Genomic DNA, 19,137 nt, shown 5'->3' on the forward strand with positions numbered 1-19,137 from the left:
CCCCCCACACTGCTTTGCTCATGGAGGGATTTTCTTTGTGTGTCACTTGCTTGGCTCAGGGGAAGGATTTTTGCACCACCCTGGACTTTGTCTAGCATGGGGAAAGGGACTTGCCAGGCTGCCTGGCTCCTTGGTGGAGAAATCTGCCCCATGTGCCTGGCTCTGCTCTTGAGGACACCATGTGCTCTTTGTCCAGAGCTAAGAGGCCTCCTTGACTCAGAGAAGGGATTATCCCCTCTCTACGCAGCACCAATGGGCATGGCAGAGATCCCCCTTCCTCCTCACCACTTTTGCCCAGCTCTGTCCTGGGGTGGAGTAGAGCGATGTTAACTACTGGAGTCCTGTAACTCCGAGCTGTATTGCTGACCAGCTCTTCAGCAACACAAGCTCATGTGCCACTTCCTCCTCCAAAAAATGGTTGTCCTCAACTTCCCTAGGACAGATGATCACCATCTTCTCATACAGAGCTATCAAAGACTGAGACCATAGAGCCATTTCAGTCAGTCTTCAGGGCTCCTAGAGGGCCAAACTCTCAGCTGCGGAGTCCCAGTTGGAATATGGCAGCAGCAGGGTGGGGGCACGTGACAGCTACGTTAACTCCTGCGCTGCCACTGTCAAACCCAAATCTGGCCTCTGGGCAGCCCCATAGTCCTGAGCCACCCCCAGGGCCCAGGTTAGCTTGACCTCCCTATCTTAAAAGATCTGTCTCCCCCTTTCAGGAGGCTTTACACACTAGTCCTTGTTTAAATTCCCAAACATAAATTATATTAAGATGTGAATTAAAGTTATGAGCACTTAGCGGCAACATAAGGGGAAAAAATCATTAGTTCTTTAGTTATCTCCAGAAAATCATTATGAATGCAGGAAATAGGTTAAAACTGCTAATATCCAAATCTGTTCAAGTTTGGAAATCTAGTTAGTCACTTGAAAAACTTTTACTTGGCCCTGAAGAAATACCATGCAAGCACTGTAGAACTGCAGTGACACACAGCACATATGTCATCCTAAACTGGGATTTAAATGCTTTAGTTTTTTTCCTCTTAGTGTCACTAGAGGACAGAATTGAGATTTATTAGTACCGTAGGTGTATAGTCTCATTTTCTTTCTTTTCTTTTTTTAACCTACATGAACTTCCTGGGTTCATAACGCTTGCTTTTGGATCCACTGGGACAGTTATGGTGCTTTTATACTTAAATTACTGATACGTATTTTCTGTCGTACCTCCATGTTATTGTAGATATTAGCTGGGAGTTTTTACCAAATTGCTTAGATGTTCATAAAAGACCATTATGAAATCCCAAAAAATGTTGCCATGGGATATTTTTCATGATGTAAAGATGGATAGTATCATCCTTTCATTTTTAGGCCTAGATTCACCAGTGCACTTCTGCAGTTTCTCAGGCTGGAGCAGTGCAGCGCAGGTGGAGTGTTGTGGCCAGTTCCCTTAGAGCAGTGGCTCTCAACCAGTCAAGGGTGATGCGGTGTGTGACCTCCATGTTCCCCCACAAGCACCCACATACCAGTTTCCCCTCACCCCACAACTCCCTTTGCACACCTCTATGAAGCCTACCCCTACCCTCTTTTGCTTGTTAACCTCTTTTCTTTAAACAAAAATTAAGGATGAATGTTCTCCTTTAGTTTCTTCTTCAGTAGTGTGTGAGGAACACCCTTTTCAGCCGATTTCATGAAGAACATGTACTTGCAAAAATGCCCTATTTCATTCATGGCTATTTTAAGAGACATTTTCCCAGGACACTTTTCCCTGGAATTTTCTGTAGAAGAACACTGTTGTCAGCCCATTGAGGAAGAAACTTAGTTAAGAATAATGGCAAAAACTAGAAGTTGAGTCTAAACAAATGTAGTCAGTGCATGAGATAAATTGGAAAAATGTGGGCTGGATAAAACTACAAGGTGGGTAGATAACTGGCTCAATAGCCACAAGCAAAGAATAATTATTAATGGGTCTGCAGAGTGCTAGGTTTCAAGTGGAGTCCCACAGGGGTCTGTCTGTTCTGTTTAACATGTGTATTAACAGTTTGGATGCTGGCATGGAAAGCTTCTTGAGCATGTTTGCAGACAACATGAAACTGGGAAGAATTGTGAACCAAATGTAAATGCAATTCAGAAAGATCTTGACAGACTGGAAAACTGGGCTGGAGCTAACAGGATGAAGTTCAGTGTAGACAAATGCAATATGCTGCACCTCAGGAGGAATAATCAAAAACATGCATTCAAAATGGGAGACACTTTGATGGATGGCAATATGGAAAAGGACTTGAGGAGTCCTAGTAGACCACAAACTCGGTACAAGTCTGCAGTGTGATGCAGTCACACAAAAGGCTAATGTGGTTTTGGGCTCCATTGGGTGCAGACACCAGGGTGACAGTGTCTCTCTACTCGGCCCTATTTACGCCTCATCTGGAGCAGTGTGCAGTTCTGGGCTCCACATTTTAAAAAAGATGTGGACAAGTTAGAAAGGGTACACAGGCAGGCAACAAAGAGGATCAAAGGCTTGGAAGGCAAGTTGTATGAAGAGAAGCTGAAGGATTTAGGCATGTCCAGCTTGCAAAAAAGGCACTTAAGCAGGGACATGATAGTGGTCTTCCAATACCTGAGGGGTTTCCACAAAGAACAGGAAAAGCACCTTTTCCCTCTTGCTGCAGAGAGGACATAGACCAATGGCTTGAAGTTGCAGCAAAGTAAGTTTAGATTATATATCAGGAAAAATGTCTTCACAGTGAGATGGTGAAACTGGACTGCCTAGGGAAGTTGTGGAGATGTTCAAGAAGGGGTTGGACAGCCACTGGTTGGGGATGATCTAGATGTAGCTATACTGATTTTCTACTATGGGTATTTCCCAGGCTTCTGGGCTTTGCTGGTTTCTCCCACCCTGCCCTACCCCTTCTCCCACCCTTTTTCTGCTATACATGTCAAGATGTTTTTAAGCCTTCCCAGAAGCACTGGGTGTTTGCTGCACCTGCTAAGAGCAAAGCCCGATGTTCCAGGCTAGAGGGTCTTGCCTCCTGCTCAGGGTCTGCCCGCTCACCACATCTGGGGTCAGGAAGGAATTTTACCCCATGGTCAGACTGGTATGGACTATGGGGTTTTTGCCTTCCTCTGAAGCAGGGGGCGTGGGCCTCTACCTGGAACCTCTTGAGTATATATTGACATTTTATAGGAGCAGGACATTGGCTGCTGTGGTTTCCCTGCTTTACCTGTGGCAGGTTAGGGTGACCTACCTGTGGCAGGTCTATGTTGTGTCAAGGTTGAGGGCAGACTTATGCAGTTTAGATTATGGTTGTATGGGGTGGTTTGGATAAAGATGATACTGCCTTAGGCAGGGGGTTGGACCCTCTTAAGATCCCTTTCAGCCTTACTTCTCTGTGACTCTGACTGTCATTAAGCTTGAATTACACAGGAAATTTGCAGAGTCTGTCATTTGAAATAAAACAGTTGCTAGACAACATTTCAATTGTTATAGTCCACTTTAAAACTGGTGAGCTCAAACTGGTTTGTGGATTGACTTCTGGATTCTCAGAAAAAACATTCTGTATTCAAAAGTAAGGGCTGCAATCTTGAATGATAGTGTATTCTTCATACAGAATAAAATGCTTGATCCCCAGCTTTCAGTGCAAGACTTAAAGCTTACTACTCACCTGTAACATTGGAGCTGCATGTGGCACTTCCATAATTCTGTGCTTTTTTCAAACATCTGCTGTACCCAGGACATGCTCAATTATGTAATTCTTTGGGAATATATTAAATGCATTTTATAAACTCCAAGCATGAACATTGGCACAAACTGCATGATAAAGTTGGTTTACTACTCTTGTGGCAATTTTGGTATTGTCAGGTAATGCTTTCCATATTTCTAGTCATTTTCCTTTACTTACTATTAGTTATCATCCTGTTGTGCTCTTCGGGCTTGGCGTAGCTACTGTAAGTTTAACAAAGAAGCAGCCGGTGCTTGTGAGCTTTGTTCAACTACTTTTTAGTTAATTTCTGAGTATACAGTATATTATGCTACGTAATGGAGAAGCTGCTTTATTAATTTGTGAAGAAAGTTAATGTACGTCTTATGTAAAGTTTTACATAAGAATAAAATCAAGACCACAGTAGGCATTTAAAATAATATAAAATTAATCTAAGTGGCACACATTAGAAAACATTCCCCTCTGCCTGAAACTACATATCCTTTTAACTTTGTGGCTTGGTTAACCACTATTTTTATTAGTGAAGAGTATGAGCAGATTGCCTTATGCTAAATACTGTACAGTTGGAGATAAAACATCAAAGCTGTCGAAATTCAGTAGTGAAGATATTATGAATCTGTTCTGCTACCCCACCAATGATAATGCTTTTCTTTTCTCTCATACTCAAAAGGTTAAAACAGCTTCCTGCTAACAAATGTACTTCTGAAAAGTGCAGCTAATGGAAATATTTTAAAATTCTGTATAACAATAACTTCATTTGCAGTCTCTTTATTTCGGGGGAAAAAAGAAGAGTATTTCAGCACTGTTCCTTATGGGAAAAGATCCTATCCTATGCCCCTCCACTCAGCTGTCAGGTCATTTTAGGAAAATATCTTACTGTAGTTATTTAAGCTTAAAATCACAGATCCCAGATGTCTTTTTATATTTGTTGCATTTTATTATGAAGTGTTTGTCAGATAATCCCTCTTGCTTTAACCAAAAAAATGTACTCTGAACTAGTCCAAAGGTGTATGATCATGTATTACTGTAATAAGGATCATGGTTTTAAGCGTGCTCCCATTTTGTTTTTCACCATGAACATGTAACCCCTGTAACCATGCAACATTGTAGTTTCTATGTTGTTTAAATATATAAATTAAAACGTCAGATTTTGCAAAAATTAAGATTTTTTTAAAATTTGAATATGAGCTAAACTTTAAGTACTTTATCTCACAAATATATTTGAAAATAATTTCCTGGAGTGTTAAGTTTCAGAATTCAGAAGTATAGTTGTCAAATTTAAGTTATATATATGTTTAACATTGTTTTCTGGTATCTAATGTAAATATTTGTAAAGATAAAATATCTTTTGTATATTTTTGTGAAAATGTAATTCCCCAAAAGATACAAAAGATTTAATAAAAAAGTGCATTCATGTTACTGTTTAACACTTTGTCATTCCAGCGGGTGAATTACAGATTTTAAACTGTTTAGAGTTATTATTCTAATGGAGTCTATCTTTGTCATGTGAGTTGTAAACGGTCCCTAGAGTGAGATAAGAGTATACTCAGTGGGATTGGGTGCCTGTGGAAAAATGGTTTCTGGAAGAGTCATTCCAAATGATGTCCTCTTGCTTGCCCATGGCTGTGCGTTCAGAACTTTCAACCTGGATTTCCATTTCGATTGCTCTTTAATTCAGAACAGTGGAATAACTCATCCCTTTGCCTGGGATGTTGAAAAAGAACTGCTTATGAATGACAGCTTTCACTCTTGTTCTCATCTCCTGCTCTCTGGCAATTTAGCAACGGCCTGTGTCTTTTTGCTTAAAAACTAGAAAGCATTAACCTGCCTACAGAATAGGATATTCATCAGCACCTCCATCTTTCCCACATGCCAGAAGTGGCTGCATGAGAGAATTAAGAACACTGCTTCCCTTGCCTATCACTTCAACTTTAGACGCATCTGGAGATAACACTGGCCATTACCCACCCCAAAAAAATATCATGGTGACCTAAGCTGGAGGAACAAGCTCTGTAAAAAGTTGATTCTATTTTAAGAAATGGATTAAGTATATGATCTTTGAGTAATGACAGAACAGGGCCAAACAAACAGCAGATCACCAACCTGTGCCTTGAAACTTTTTAATGGAATTTAAAGTAAAACCTTTCCCTACACAGACATTTTCTCTTTACAGTGTAAAAAAATGTAAAACCAGCTATTAAACTTACAAACTTGGAAAAATTAGAGACATTTCAAATATGCAATCAAATTTGTCTTATGAAAACAATATATATTCAAAGTTCATATTGTGTAAAGTTCTGTAGCATCCTCTTTTCCTTCTAGTGAATGTTCCTCTCCACTCTGTCCAAAGGTGGTAACTTTTATCCACAAGTTGTATCATAATTATTCACTGGAGAGGAAAAAAACCCCACACAATTAACCACTTACGAAAGGTGATGGGAGGAGTGCTACGCCATCCCATTCAGTTAAGTCAAAGCAGCAAAACTTCCTTTTCAGGTAAAAAAAAAAAAAAAAAAAAAAGGCTCCAAAGATTTGAGTTTTTAAGGCAAGCCAGCATTTGACACCTAAATCTAAGCTCTTAAATCTCTGTTTAGGCATTTTATTCCAGGACAGGCCTGGTTCAACTTCTGTTGGAACACTTCTGAAAACTAGGCCATTCACTTAGATGTCAAACTTCAATTCACCTAAGTTTGAAGTTTTGGCTTTCAGAGTTTGTTTTCAAAACCTGTAAATCCTGCTTCTACATAAGCATTTACTTTTACGGGAACTGGAATATAAAGAGAAATAGGTTAAAGGTACAGATTTTCTTAATGAGATTTTTACAAAGGTTTTTCTGGCATAAAGCTGGTAACTTGTAGAAACTGTTATGTAAATATGATAAAAAATAACAAACAAATAAGCTGTTACTACCAGAATATGCAAAACATGCAGAAAAACATATTCACGGTGATCTTAAATCTTTACAGTGAAACAGAAACTCACAAGCAATGACCCTCTCAACACAAACTAGGTCAGCTGTATATTCTGACCATTTTATATTGCATTCTTTTAATTCATTTCTCTCTCTACAACAGAAGTTTTACAGGTAAAATTTCTCCTCCTATTAATATTTTCAGAAGTAATTAATATTTTCCAAAAATGGTTACTAATGCATCAGTTCACACCACATTAGAAAAATCTCATTGTTTAAGATGAGGGCTAATTAACAGCTAGGGGTAAGAGGAGTCTACATTATTATATAACACAAGGTGGAAGAAGAAATGTGGTGTTTGCAGCTCAAGTGGAGAACAGTAAGGTCTACTTGGAGGTTACGAATCCAGTTAACTCTGTTCTAGTTCTAGTTCCTCCATGTTCTAAGGCAGAACTGATCAAGATACAATACAGCCTGATCTGGTATGTCCCCTTCTTCCCCCTAGAACAGCCAGATAAGCTGAGTATCACTGTTCTAATGTTAAATGAAAAAATATTTAAATAACTTAATAAAAAAAATACAGAGTTCTAAAACTTAGACCACAGTTCTATAATAGGATTTTTAAATAAATATTAGGGAAGCTGCTTCTTGCAAACAGTCTTAGGCCCTGATCATTCAGACTCTTATGTCAGTAAAGTTGCACACATGCATAAATATTTATGGGATCAGGGCCTTAAAACTAACCAGAGGAAAGGCTGCTTAAGCTCACCTAGCTTGACTTCGAGTCCACTTCAAGGCATGGCGTGGAGGTACGGCAACAGCTGGATGGTAGAACGTACAATCTGGTCTTGTACACTGCGTGTTAAATCTACAATGCTAACAAATCAGATTAGAGACATTCAGAAAGGACTGAAATTAGTCTCCTAAATCCACAAGCAACCTAACCTGGCACACTGGATGCACAAGTACATAGTACTGTATGATCTAACATACTATCATGGGTTAATAACTGGACAAATGAATCACATTGTTAATAGAGCCCAATGGTGGAAGAGGTGCTACTTCCTGTACATACACAAGGTATTTCATAAATAATGAGCATGAAAACATACGTTGGAATAAACTGCACTGAAAGACACAGTTACTGATTTGATTAACACCTGGGGGGTGGACAGAGTTGGGAAGTATGTATCATGGGACAGCATCAACTGTAGCATAGGGTTCATCCAGTTTAGGGGACCAGTATTTCAGACCAAGGAAAGCTTGCATCTCAGAAGGTGCAGCCTGGGCAACCTGTGTATTCAGGTTAGTGAAATAGCACTAGGGCATGTCTGTACTGCACTGCTCCCCACAATAAGGTGTGTTCCACTCAGTGTTACATCTTACAGCTCTAGCCATGTCAGCACACATGGGATAGCTACTGCTGGTTCACTTTCCCATGTACCTAAGCCCTTTGTCCTCAGCTACTTGGTGCTGGGTAATATATCTAAGGTCTGTATATTACTTACGCAAAGTAACTCCCACAGTCTTGACCCTGCCACCAGCATACTTTCTACGTGAGCATGCAGAAATGCACTTTATAAATGCACTGTGGACACCCTACGATACAAGCTGCAGACAATCTCAAAAAGTTTTAACCTTTGTTTAGAGTTTCTACCAGTGGACAGTTTGAATCTCCAGCTTGGTTTATTTTGGCCTTCAGGTTTTAATTTTATGTACTGAATAGCATCCACCTGCATCACAATCTGTGACATATGGGAAATGGGGGGATACGGTAACTGGGGGCCCTTGAAAGTATGAAAATGTTCTTCATGGATATTAAAATATAATTAGTAAAATAGTAATTCAAAGTAATGTATGTAAATACAGCACATAACCACATAACACATTTCAGCTATCCTACTACAAAGGAAAAGAGGAGCAAAGAGGGGCACTTACCCTGGGGTGGTAAAATGGACATTCCATTTTCTTACAAGCAGGGAAGAATTTGCAGAGCAGGCTGCTGGAGGACACAGGCAGTGCCGGCAGTGGTGCTAGTAACACAAAAACAAAAATGCTGCAGGGGTCAAAGTGATTCCACATTCCCATCAATTAACAGTTTGAACTTTGAGCACCCTTAGGTCTGAGGATCTCAAACAATTAAACCTTATCATAGCTCGGTGATTTACGTGACAGTTGTTTCCAAGTTTTTTAAGAGCAGAACAGACAGTTATCTGTGACAGGGATTTAAATGATGTAAGATCATTTTAAAGATGCCATGGGAGCTATACAATATTAGCACTATTAAGTGTGCATGATAAACCGGAAGATTTTGAATAGGACTCCAGTGTCAAAAACATCCTGACCTGTTGTGGTCAGAATTTCCTTGAGTTTTTTGCAAAAGAAGAATTGCTCTAGTATTTTTCCAGTCAAAAAACACAAGTGAAAGCTAAGACCTGGTATTTTCCAAGGGGGTGCCCGAGTCTGAAAAGGTTGAGAATTACTAATCTAAGATGATTCAGACAGGGATGATCCTGCCTTGAGTAAGGGGTTGGACTAGATCATGGAGGGCCAACCTGCAACAGAGTACCATAAGTGGCAGAGCCAGCCTTTGCATGTGGCCTGTGACAGAACAAGGAAGGGACAGACAGAAGATAGGGCAGGAAGCAGAAGGGAGAAGATATCAAGCTGGGTACATAGGGCAGGGAGTTGAAAGCAGAGCAAGCAATTAGATAGGGAACACTGAATATTGAGCAGAAAGCAGAGCAGCAGAAGAAGGGGATAGGAATGGCATTTAAGGAGATTGTGGGACTAGTCTGTGGCATACCTGCCAAAAAAAGCTGGTCTCCTAGATGACCCTGACCACCCTTCTAGCCCTACTTTTGGCCCCTGCTAGCCCTACTTTTCTACGGTGCACTAAAGTACCACAAAAATTGGGATGGAACAAGACAATGATGTAGCCACATGAAAAAGCTCTTCAGTGCATCTGTACAGAAGGTGCCAAGTACTCTTTCCAACTCTGCACTGGAATTTAGGCAGAATGACCCAAAGACTGCATTTAGACGGTGGGTGGGATCTATCCCACAAACACTTAGGACTGCTGGGAAATGGCGTCATGCTGCCGATCAGTATACTGGACTCTGTCCTGACATCTCTGTAGGACAGCAGGAGGCACCATACTAGTGGAGGTGCAGTCTTTGGGATGTGACTTAAAGGATCATCAACCTAAGTAATTCTAGTAGAAGGCAGGGTAGATTTGTATTTTACAGACTAATTAAAGTAAATTTCTGTATAGCACAAGCTTTTGTGGGCTGAGACTAACCAAATTTCCAATAAGCTGTTTCACTCCAGAAAGTGAGTTGCTATGATTTCTGGAGTAAAAGATCCATCAGATGGCAAGCACGTAGAATTTGGTGGCCAAGCCAGCTTCTGGAAATGTAAGTCTGCAGTTTGTGTCGAGAGAGTCCCTGTTCCACTGCACATCCAACCTGGGCCAAGCTTAGATGTGTTGCTCTTGTATAGCTGCTGCTTTATTTGAGCTATGACAAGTGCTTGAGCCATCAACTTGGCCACACACAACTCAGCTTCCTGCAACCAAGGGCAACACAACCAACACAACAGTGACAGTGGCCTGGCTGACATTGTTCCTTGTCTTTCTGACATCATTTGGTCCCAGTGCCAAGTGGGTAATAAAGTCAAAACTGTCTAATCTAGCACATACTGTGCCCCACCTGGATTCACCAAATCAGATTTTGCTAGGGAAGCTCCCAGCCCTCTATGCACCATCTCTCCCCTACTCAATGAAATTCCCATGGTTGTAGTAAAACCTGCTCACCTGGTTTTGGAGGTGGCAATGGGGTGCGTCGGCTGGCATGGGTGTAGGGGCAGTCTGGCTTGGTGCACTTGGCATCGTATTTACAGTTTGGGTGGATAAACAGGCATTTGTCAGCAAATTTGCAATTGGGAAAGACTCTTAGGGAAAAAAACAAACCAATTATTTTAGGCATTGTCCACAGAGCAGCTCCTGCACACCCCCTCCTGAAGCAGAACAGTTCCTAGGGTGAGAGATGGTCTGTGCCAGCACCCAGAGCTTGTCTACATGGGGCAGTTTCTGCCAAATAAGCCACAGGGTCCACTTGTACCACACTAGCTACTCCGTGCTAGCTACTCTGATGCTTTCAGAACCACATTCTGCACCAATTATGCCTCCAATTGGGAGTCTATTTCAGCCTGTCCAAGTTCTGAAAATCCATTAATGCATCTACTGCTGTAACACATTGTCATTTTAAGACCAAGTCACTCACAACAAAGCAGTGAGGAGGAGGAGAACCCACCCACCTTCTGCACTCAGTTTTTCTGGGATTTGGGTGAGGTGGAATAGAACTGCACTTAGGCACCTAATTCCCCTACTATATGTGAAAGGTGGAAGAGAACCTGGCCTTCAGTGTAAAGTAAGTGCAGTCATTTTCCCTGTGCTTACTGTGCACAGGGGGAGATAGCATAGAATAACTGGTGCACATAAATACACCCTCCAGCCTACTGCACAGTAATGACTGCATACAGACAAGTGCATACAGCTCATCTGCCTGGAAAAAGGTGAGAGTTCAAGCTTTTGATTTGTGTTCTAAGGATATAATTTAAAATGACCTTCTTGAGTGAGATCAAACCACGACTGATGGAGGCCAAACCTGATAATGAACTCACACTAAAGCAGTAGGCTCCTCCACTCCCTGGTTCAGCTAAATGCTCACCCACCTGCTAGGATGACAGTGGCAAGAAAACATTATCTTGGACAGCCACCGCCTACTCAAAAGAAGTCAATGGCATAACGACATCCACAGGCCTTGTTTTTTAAAGATCTGCATAACCAGGCTCTTCGCTTTTGTGTTCAAGTCTCTTGTGGCCCCTCACTGAGAAGTACTCCTTTCCTCCCCTGAACAGCACAGCTGTGATCCCACTGATGAGAAAACTCACTACTTCCCAACAATCAGTGGAAAAAAGAAGGGGAGGGGGCTTAGCTTAGTCCTCAAATGACCGGCTTTACACTGGCTTGAACCATGTTCTTCTAATAAAGAAGGTGAAATATCTGAAGCAATATCTGGAATGCATAAGGGCAGAGAAGATGAGAACTCAGGGAGAGAAGCTTTTTTACTCACTTGCACGGCAGCGTGGGGTGATGGTATGCACATTCATCTCCGTTCTTACAAGCAGGCCAGTACTTGCAACGCTCAAGCACCTTCTCCTGTTTCTGTGGCACACTCATTTGCTCTATCTCCACTGTAGAAGGGAAAAATACAAAGGGACATTTCCTACTGCGTGCGCAATACCGTATATGAAGCAGATCACCTTATATGCAGCACATGCCCAGCACAGGGTTGATGTCAGACAAAAATGGAAATCACTCAGACTACAAATGAATTCAGATTTATTTTCTGCCCACTTTGTAAGCCGAACCTCAGATGTGAACATTAATCTGGGTCCTCCCTTCCTCTTCAGTTCAGACTTAGTTAACTGTCTTGCTGAAGCATGAGTTTACACAACGCTGCTCCACTTCTCCGGGACAGTCTTTCAGAGCCAAAGCCATTATGCAAAAGAAGCATAAAAAAGTTATTTCTGACACTAAGCTGGTAAGCAATAGGAATCCTTATTACTCTGAGGCCTGATCTGTTGAGTTAGAAGTCCTCACTTTTATGCCCTTACTTTCTAGCAGTTCCTGTACATTAGTGATTGGGCCTGCATCCTTATAAGATATTTGGGGGCACCTATACACGTGCACTAAGGCTGCTCTGATGTGCTGTAATTACAGTGCATCAGAGTGGACTTGATTAATTGAGTCTGTTGGAGTGTGGTAATTACCACTCTCCAGCAGATTCCAGCATCACGCGTATTCAGTGTCCTAACACTGAAAAATGGCAGTGGAGGCGCTTTAACTAAAGCTTGTTTGATGAGCTTTAGTTAAAGCGCCCCCCAATGCCATTTTTCAGTGCAGGGACACTGATACACATGATGCTCCAGGTGCTTTAATTAGAACGGTTCTTGGAGCCACAATAATTAAAGTGCTCCTCCCCCACCTCCCAAAGCACACGAATAAGCAACCTGGGTGTCTGCTTCCCACTGAAATCAAGATCTCAATACCTCTGAGGATCTCAGCCTTTCTGTTTACCTTACTGTGGCTTGCTCCTTAGACTATTCTTAAAATCTCTGCATTGATTGATGAAGCAATTGGGAAGGAAATGGCACTCTAGCCCTTCATCCTGAATCATCAAATTATAGTTGAAGTGATATAGATATGTAGGCTATAGTGAAAAAGAGCTTTGGGCAAACCTGATTTGAAAGATTACAGTTAATAACCAAACTGATACATTTCCAGAGGTTCAAGGTAAGTTGAGTAAAAAGGTGCATCTCAGAATCTCCTGCTCTTCTACATGGAACTAAAACACTCCTGGATCAAACAGTGTAATGAGGCAATTGGAAATCCAGGGAATTGTGGAAATAACAAACACATTTTACCAGGGTATTAAACTGTGTGGAGCAGAATTCCCGATGTGAAACTGGTTCACCAAGTTAAATAGCACTAAGGTTATATCACCTTTAACCTCCTGCAATATTTCACTTATCTAAGGGGACTCTCACTGTTATATCAATGAGATACTGAGTATTAAAACAGGTGAAAGCAGTGATGTTTAAGACTAAAATAAATAAATAAACCAACCTAAGTGTTCTCCCAAGTGTAGCCCCTCATCCACCCTAGCACAAAGGTCCCACTGGCTAGAATAATTACCTTCAGGGCTCCCCAGCTGTCTGGTTACAACTTGCATCTGCTGTGCTCGAGGGATTTTTAATCCCTTGCTTGTGACTGAATGTTGGGTAACTGGTTTCAGTCCTTCAGTTATACACAGCTCTTCCTCCTCCTGATCAGACACGTACCCTGGTGGGCTGGGGACACCATCCAGTGTCACTATGAACTTGGGACTAGGAGGCTTTTCTGGCTGTGCAGGCTGTTCTCTACCAGACAAAAGAGAACACAATGTACTAATCACAACCATTGTAAGTGAAAAGAAGTTCAAGTGAAGCAAGCTGTACTGATACAGAGCTCTACCAATGAATCCAGAGATTGAAAGTTAAGCACGAGGAGCCTTTTCACTCACTGGAACTGAACTTCTCTACCAATAATAATTAGCCTCAAATTTCAGTGTTGCTTGAGGTCTCACTGAAACCCAGCTAGAACTGGTTTTTGCCACAGTGTAGAGCAGGCAATTGCACCACAGTGGTAAGCTTCACAATGGTGCACTCTGACTCAGTGGACTGATCAGAGAAGCATTTATGCAAAACTTACCAAAGGGTTACAATTAAACCAGGGGTTGTCAATTAAGCCAGGGGGTACTTGGGAAGGCCCTAGGGGGTATGTGCAGGCGGAGATGGGGCACCGCCACCCACCACTCTGCACTGCCACCACTCCGTGTCTGATCGTGAGCCAGATCCCGCCCCTCCCACGTCCAGCCATGCACCATTCCCCCCTCCCCGCGGTCCAGCCGCCAGGGGTACACTTATTAAAAAAGGTTGAAAACCACTGAATTAAGCTGTTCAAGAGAAATCAAGTTTGAGGCATAAAAGTAAACTGTATGCTTGGAAAAAAAGTATCCAATGCATGTGTACTTGTCCCCACACAGACAGGTCCAAACATCTATCCTGATACATTTTAAAGATTTTACAAGCATGAGTTTGGGGTGTCTGCATTACACAAGCTGAAAAGGCACAAGTGCATTCAGCAGCTATCCCAAACAAGTGCTGATACAGCTCTGGCCTACATATGTTACAGAGGGAAAAACAACTAAAGTTTAACACACACCTCCAAAAACAGACATTTTTTAAATGCATAAAAACCATTACCAGCTTAAGGCCCAATAAGTTGACTCTTTCATGACAGAAGTCAAAGCTGGGGCCCCCTAGGTGGGATGGCTCAACTCATACTGCTGATATAAAGGAGTAACTGTAAGCCCTGGGGGGGCCACAAGTTATTGCAGTGGTCTCCAAATTTTTTTGATCGCGCAACTCTATCAGTAAAAAAATTTTGAGCACGCACCTCCAATATATGTATATTTATTTATTTATAAATTATATACATGTACTACTCAGTGTAACACTGTAGAAAGTTTGGAGACCATTGTACACTGTACTACTGTACCTCCGCATTGTGAAACTCCCGCTCTTCCCTCAGGATACCTCGTGTACCATACGTGACACGTGACCGTCTAACATATGGACCGAGTGAGGACACCAGTGTCAATCCGTATATTAAATATTAGTAAAGCTTAATTTCTTTCTTATTTTTTTAGATAAAAAATAAATAGAAATAGAGGTTCTAATATTTTCTCCCCACACCCCAATGGATTGTCTTGCACACCCCACTTTGGAGACCACTGAGTTATTGGGACCCTCACTATGTCACTAGTGCTGAACTGAATCATGCCCATTTGGGCCTCGAGTCAGTGAAATTTTGATGGGCAAATTCCGTTCTCAGAGCAGGAAAATGTGGAAAATGGTTTCTCTTTAAACAGAGGCTGTTTGCAGTTGCTCAAGGGGTTGAAATATCAGAAGTTTTCTGAGGATGCTAAACAAAAAATAGAGTAGCAGTGAAGGGGTCAAAGGAGTATGCTAAATACCACTCAACACAGGGCAACTTACTTCCACAAAAGTGGTTTGTAGTTCAATGAGACCATATTTAAGATGCTGGAGGGTGTGTGTACACCCTCCCCACCACCCTCACTGGTGGGAGTTACTTAGCAGTAAGATTACATAAAAGCATTATTGCCACTGGTCACTGAGTTAAGCTAATGAAAAGGACTCACTAATATGGACCGTTCTCAGTTGTCCCAAGCCCCACACTTCCCCTTGGTCAAATTCTTTAAAGGCCAATTCTGCTAACTTAGTTTCCCTCCCTGCACACCCTACTCCCTTAATGAGCCATTTGCTTGCTCCTGGGCAATGATTCAACAGTAATAGCAGCAAAATTTTTACCTACGCTCCCAGGAAATCCTAATCAGGACACAACTGCTCTCTCCACCATCAAAAAAAAAAAAATCAACCTTGTTTGCCACCAACTCTTTGCTTAACTATTGTTTAAAATGATGGCAAGCAAGAGGTTATCGATACAACTAGAATTACTTTGTTAGTGATGTCTGACAGGCTAAGAATAAATAAAACTAGTACAAGAGTTAAATAAACTAAATTTCTTATCAGCACATGCATCTTCCTGCTAACATAGCGGAACATAACAAGTACAAATATAAAAAGGACAGTACAAGTAGGCCAACAGTCGCATACTTGCAAGCTACTCAGTTCCAATGACCTGCTCAAGCTACATTCAAGCCTGGAATCTATCTTCACCCTAAAAGAAATCCATGTCAGATTGTATCCCTTCCTTCTATACTGCCAGCACATTTGCCCATATATTTTTGGCAACCCTAACTGGACTTTTGCAACATACAAAAACCAAGAAACATACTTAATTGCTGCTCTAATTGTGAATCCCATTATAGTTAAATCAACACACTAGATGGAAAAAATGTATTACCAGAGGATGGCTTAGCATATATACATTTGGGCCTCTAACCCTTTACTTGCATTTAAAGAAATGACATTTTACCGTGTCTGTATGAGACGTCCTGACAGTGCCTGCATGGCTTCTGCAGCCCTTTTCCCCAGTTCCGGGTTCTGTGGCATTACTTCCTCAGACAGCTTCGGCTTCTTCAGAATAAACGATCTAGTGTCTGTGTGGACCACAGACTCCACATCATAATAACCTGGGTAAGGCAAAAATCACTTTATTGTACTCCATTGTTCAACTATTTGTTTTTGAATATATACTTAGCAAAGGCTGACCAACTAGCAATTTCTTGTTTTCAACTCTTTCTAACAGTTATTGATAGAAAAATCATTTTACTTCCTTACTTACATCACCAAACACTGATTATATCAGCTGACACTACTGCAACACTGAGGGTAGAAACAGATATGGCCTAATGTCTCATCTGTGCCACCAAAAACATTTTTATGGCGACACAAATAGTGAGGAAACAGACATTGATATCCTTTGTCCCACCACTTCAAAAGAATATCAGTGGCTTAAAAGACAGTAACAGACTCTGCCACATTATTGCAATGAATGTCTATTACCTCTGTGGCAGGAGAGTGCAGCAGCCTGAGCTGCTTGTACTCTCCCACCACCCCAGGCAGGTGCTCTGGGATCCTGAGGGCCCCTCAAGCCCCTGGGCCACCTGCCTGTTTTTCCCGCTGACAGAGGCACCCCAGGGAATTTTGGGGTGCTTCTCCAAGTATGGAAGTAAAGGTTCCCCACTTACCCAGACCTGTCCCCCACAACCGCAAAGGGGCAGGTCTGGCTAGGCAGGGAAAAGCCCGGTTTTAAGGCTCAGTCAGGATTGGGTCCCTCAAACTCCCACAGGGAGTTTCCTCTGAAGAGGAATTTCCCCATGTGCACCTGCAGGTGTGGAAGGACACCCATGGAAAGTTTTCCCATTCCCCAACACGAGGGGCAATTCTATAAGCAGGGGCTTCCCCCACTTGCAGATGTGCCCCAAATTGGGGGGTGGCATTGGGGACATCTGTAGACGTCTCTGGAATGCAATGAGTTGTGCCACAACATATCACAGCACAGATGATAGCGCTCTACCAAAGACGTCTGTTTCCAGCCTGAGCCTGACCAACACCTTGTTACTGGGGTGGGCGCTGGGGAGAATTCATATGCCAATACCTCAGATTTTGGCACTTATTGACAGAGGGACTTCACTTCATAAGCTCTACAAACCAAAAAATATTATAAATCAGTATACAGGCATACCTCGGAGATATTGCGGGTTCGGTTCCAGACCACTGTAATAAAGCAAGTCACACAAATTTTTTGGTTTCCCAGTGCATATAAAAGTTATGTTTACACTATACTGTAGTCTATTAAGTGTGCAATAGCATTATGTCTAAAAAAACAATGTTCATACCTTAATTAAAAAATACTTTATTGCTAAAAAATGCTAACCATCATCTGAGCCTTCAGCGAGTCGTAATCTTTTTGCTGGTGGAGGGTCTTTCCTCGATGTTGATGGCTGCTGACTGATCAGGGTGGTGGTTGCTGAAGGTTGGGGTGGCTGTGGCAATTTCTTAAAATAAGACAACAGTGAAGGTTGCCACAAACCTTCAATTTTTAAAAAACGCAGTATCTGTGAAGCGCAATAAAGCGAAGCGCAATAAAACGAGGTATGCCTGTATAACTAACTGAAAGGGAAAACTATTTTGACCCATTTGTGGCAAAGTAAAAAGTAACACATGGTAGAAACTTTTTATAAAAGAAAAGACTTTGGACCTTGAGCCATCTGCAAAGTTTCTTCAACATAAGGGTCAATCTGGAGCCGAGAAAACAGCTGCTTTTGTTCAGTTTCTAAAGAAAACAGAAATTAGAAGCACATTGTATTGCATGGCAAAATTAAACCTACAGGGTGAATGAGAACACCAAAGCAGGTGCTAATTCTTTCCAGTCTTAAAATATATAACATCTAACAGAGGAACATGTTTGCTTTCCTGCAATTTTTGTGTTCTGTCTCAAATTTTTCAAAAGCTGTAAGAAATGTCCTGCAACAGGATAGGATCATGGCAATATCCAGCTACTGAAAGACTGCTTGAACGCTTTTACAGTCTCTCTCACTGTTGTCCCGGGCTTTAGAACGTGTTTGTAGATGCAGCATATTCAGGCAGAAACAGTACAAGAAAGACCAAATCTGTCAGCACCTTCCTTCCTCCAGGTTTTAGATGGATTAAGAGCATGTGCATGCTTGAAGGCAGGGAACTAACTCAAAGAAAGGTTAATTTATGGTGACATTAAAACTACTAGATGAATTAGCTTAGCAGTTTTCTGCATTAGATATGTTGTTAGGACCTGGAAAAACTATTCCACCAGTCTCCATCTACACATTTTAAGGAAACATGATGCGCGCAGTAACATACACAGACAAAGACTCACACACTGATGCATTTTTATAAACTAAACTAAACCAGAAAAGTTATTTACTATGTATTACTGTATATTATTCCAACTGATTCTAATGCTGAAATATTCTGCCTGCATAAAATACTAGAGAAAATACAACTAAACAAAAAGCAAAGGCATTAAAAAAACAGCAATTACATTATTCTAATGCAAAACGGTCACCACTTTATGCAATAAAATGTAGCTAATCTGACGGCCATCCCACTCAAGTCCATGTAATGTTTTAACTTATTCTACATGTTTAATATGAATAAATAAATTCTAAGTCTGGTATCTCCTTTAAAAAACAAAGAATGAATTTCTCTGAACATTTCTCATTGGAACACGTGCTACAACCCACCACTGTTATGCATATGACCAAGTATTTCTCAAGGACTATGGGGCACCTTATCAACAAGCTTTTAATTAAAAAGTAAGCAGTCTAAATAAGGGCATGATCATTAGACTGTTGATTATGGCTTCTCAGGCCACCAACGTTC

General features: G+C 41.5%; 1 protein-coding gene across 2 annotated transcripts in view; it reads right to left on the reverse strand.

Annotated features, from left to right (window-relative positions):
- Nucleotides 1-5,817: 5,817 nt before the first annotated feature.
- ZC3H14 (zinc finger CCCH-type containing 14) overlaps nt 5,818-19,137 on the reverse strand; it is a 37,296-nt gene continuing 23,976 nt past the window's right edge. Inside the window, exons 8-15 of one of the 2 annotated variants that reach the window (XM_019518683.1) lie at nt 17,978-18,052; nt 16,250-16,406; nt 13,385-13,608; nt 11,760-11,880; nt 10,439-10,575; nt 8,563-8,657; nt 7,394-7,500; nt 5,818-6,102 (exon numbers count right to left, since the gene is read on the reverse strand). In XM_019518683.1, coding sequence (XP_019374228.1) covers nt 6,096-6,102; nt 7,394-7,500; nt 8,563-8,657; nt 10,439-10,575; nt 11,760-11,880; nt 13,385-13,608; nt 16,250-16,406; nt 17,978-18,052 — 923 coding nt within the window. In that variant the 3' untranslated portion in view covers nt 5,818-6,095. The remainder of the gene's footprint in view (nt 6,103-7,393; nt 7,501-8,562; nt 8,658-10,438; nt 10,576-11,759; nt 11,881-13,384; nt 13,609-16,249; nt 16,407-17,977; nt 18,053-19,137) is intronic. The other variant, XM_019518684.1, reaches the window with a different exon arrangement.

Source organism: Gavialis gangeticus, unplaced genomic scaffold (assembly GCF_001723915.1).
Source record: "Gavialis gangeticus isolate Ggan-Ray unplaced genomic scaffold, GavGan_comp1, whole genome shotgun sequence".
Lineage (NCBI taxonomy): Eukaryota > Metazoa > Chordata > Crocodylia > Gavialidae > Gavialis > Gavialis gangeticus.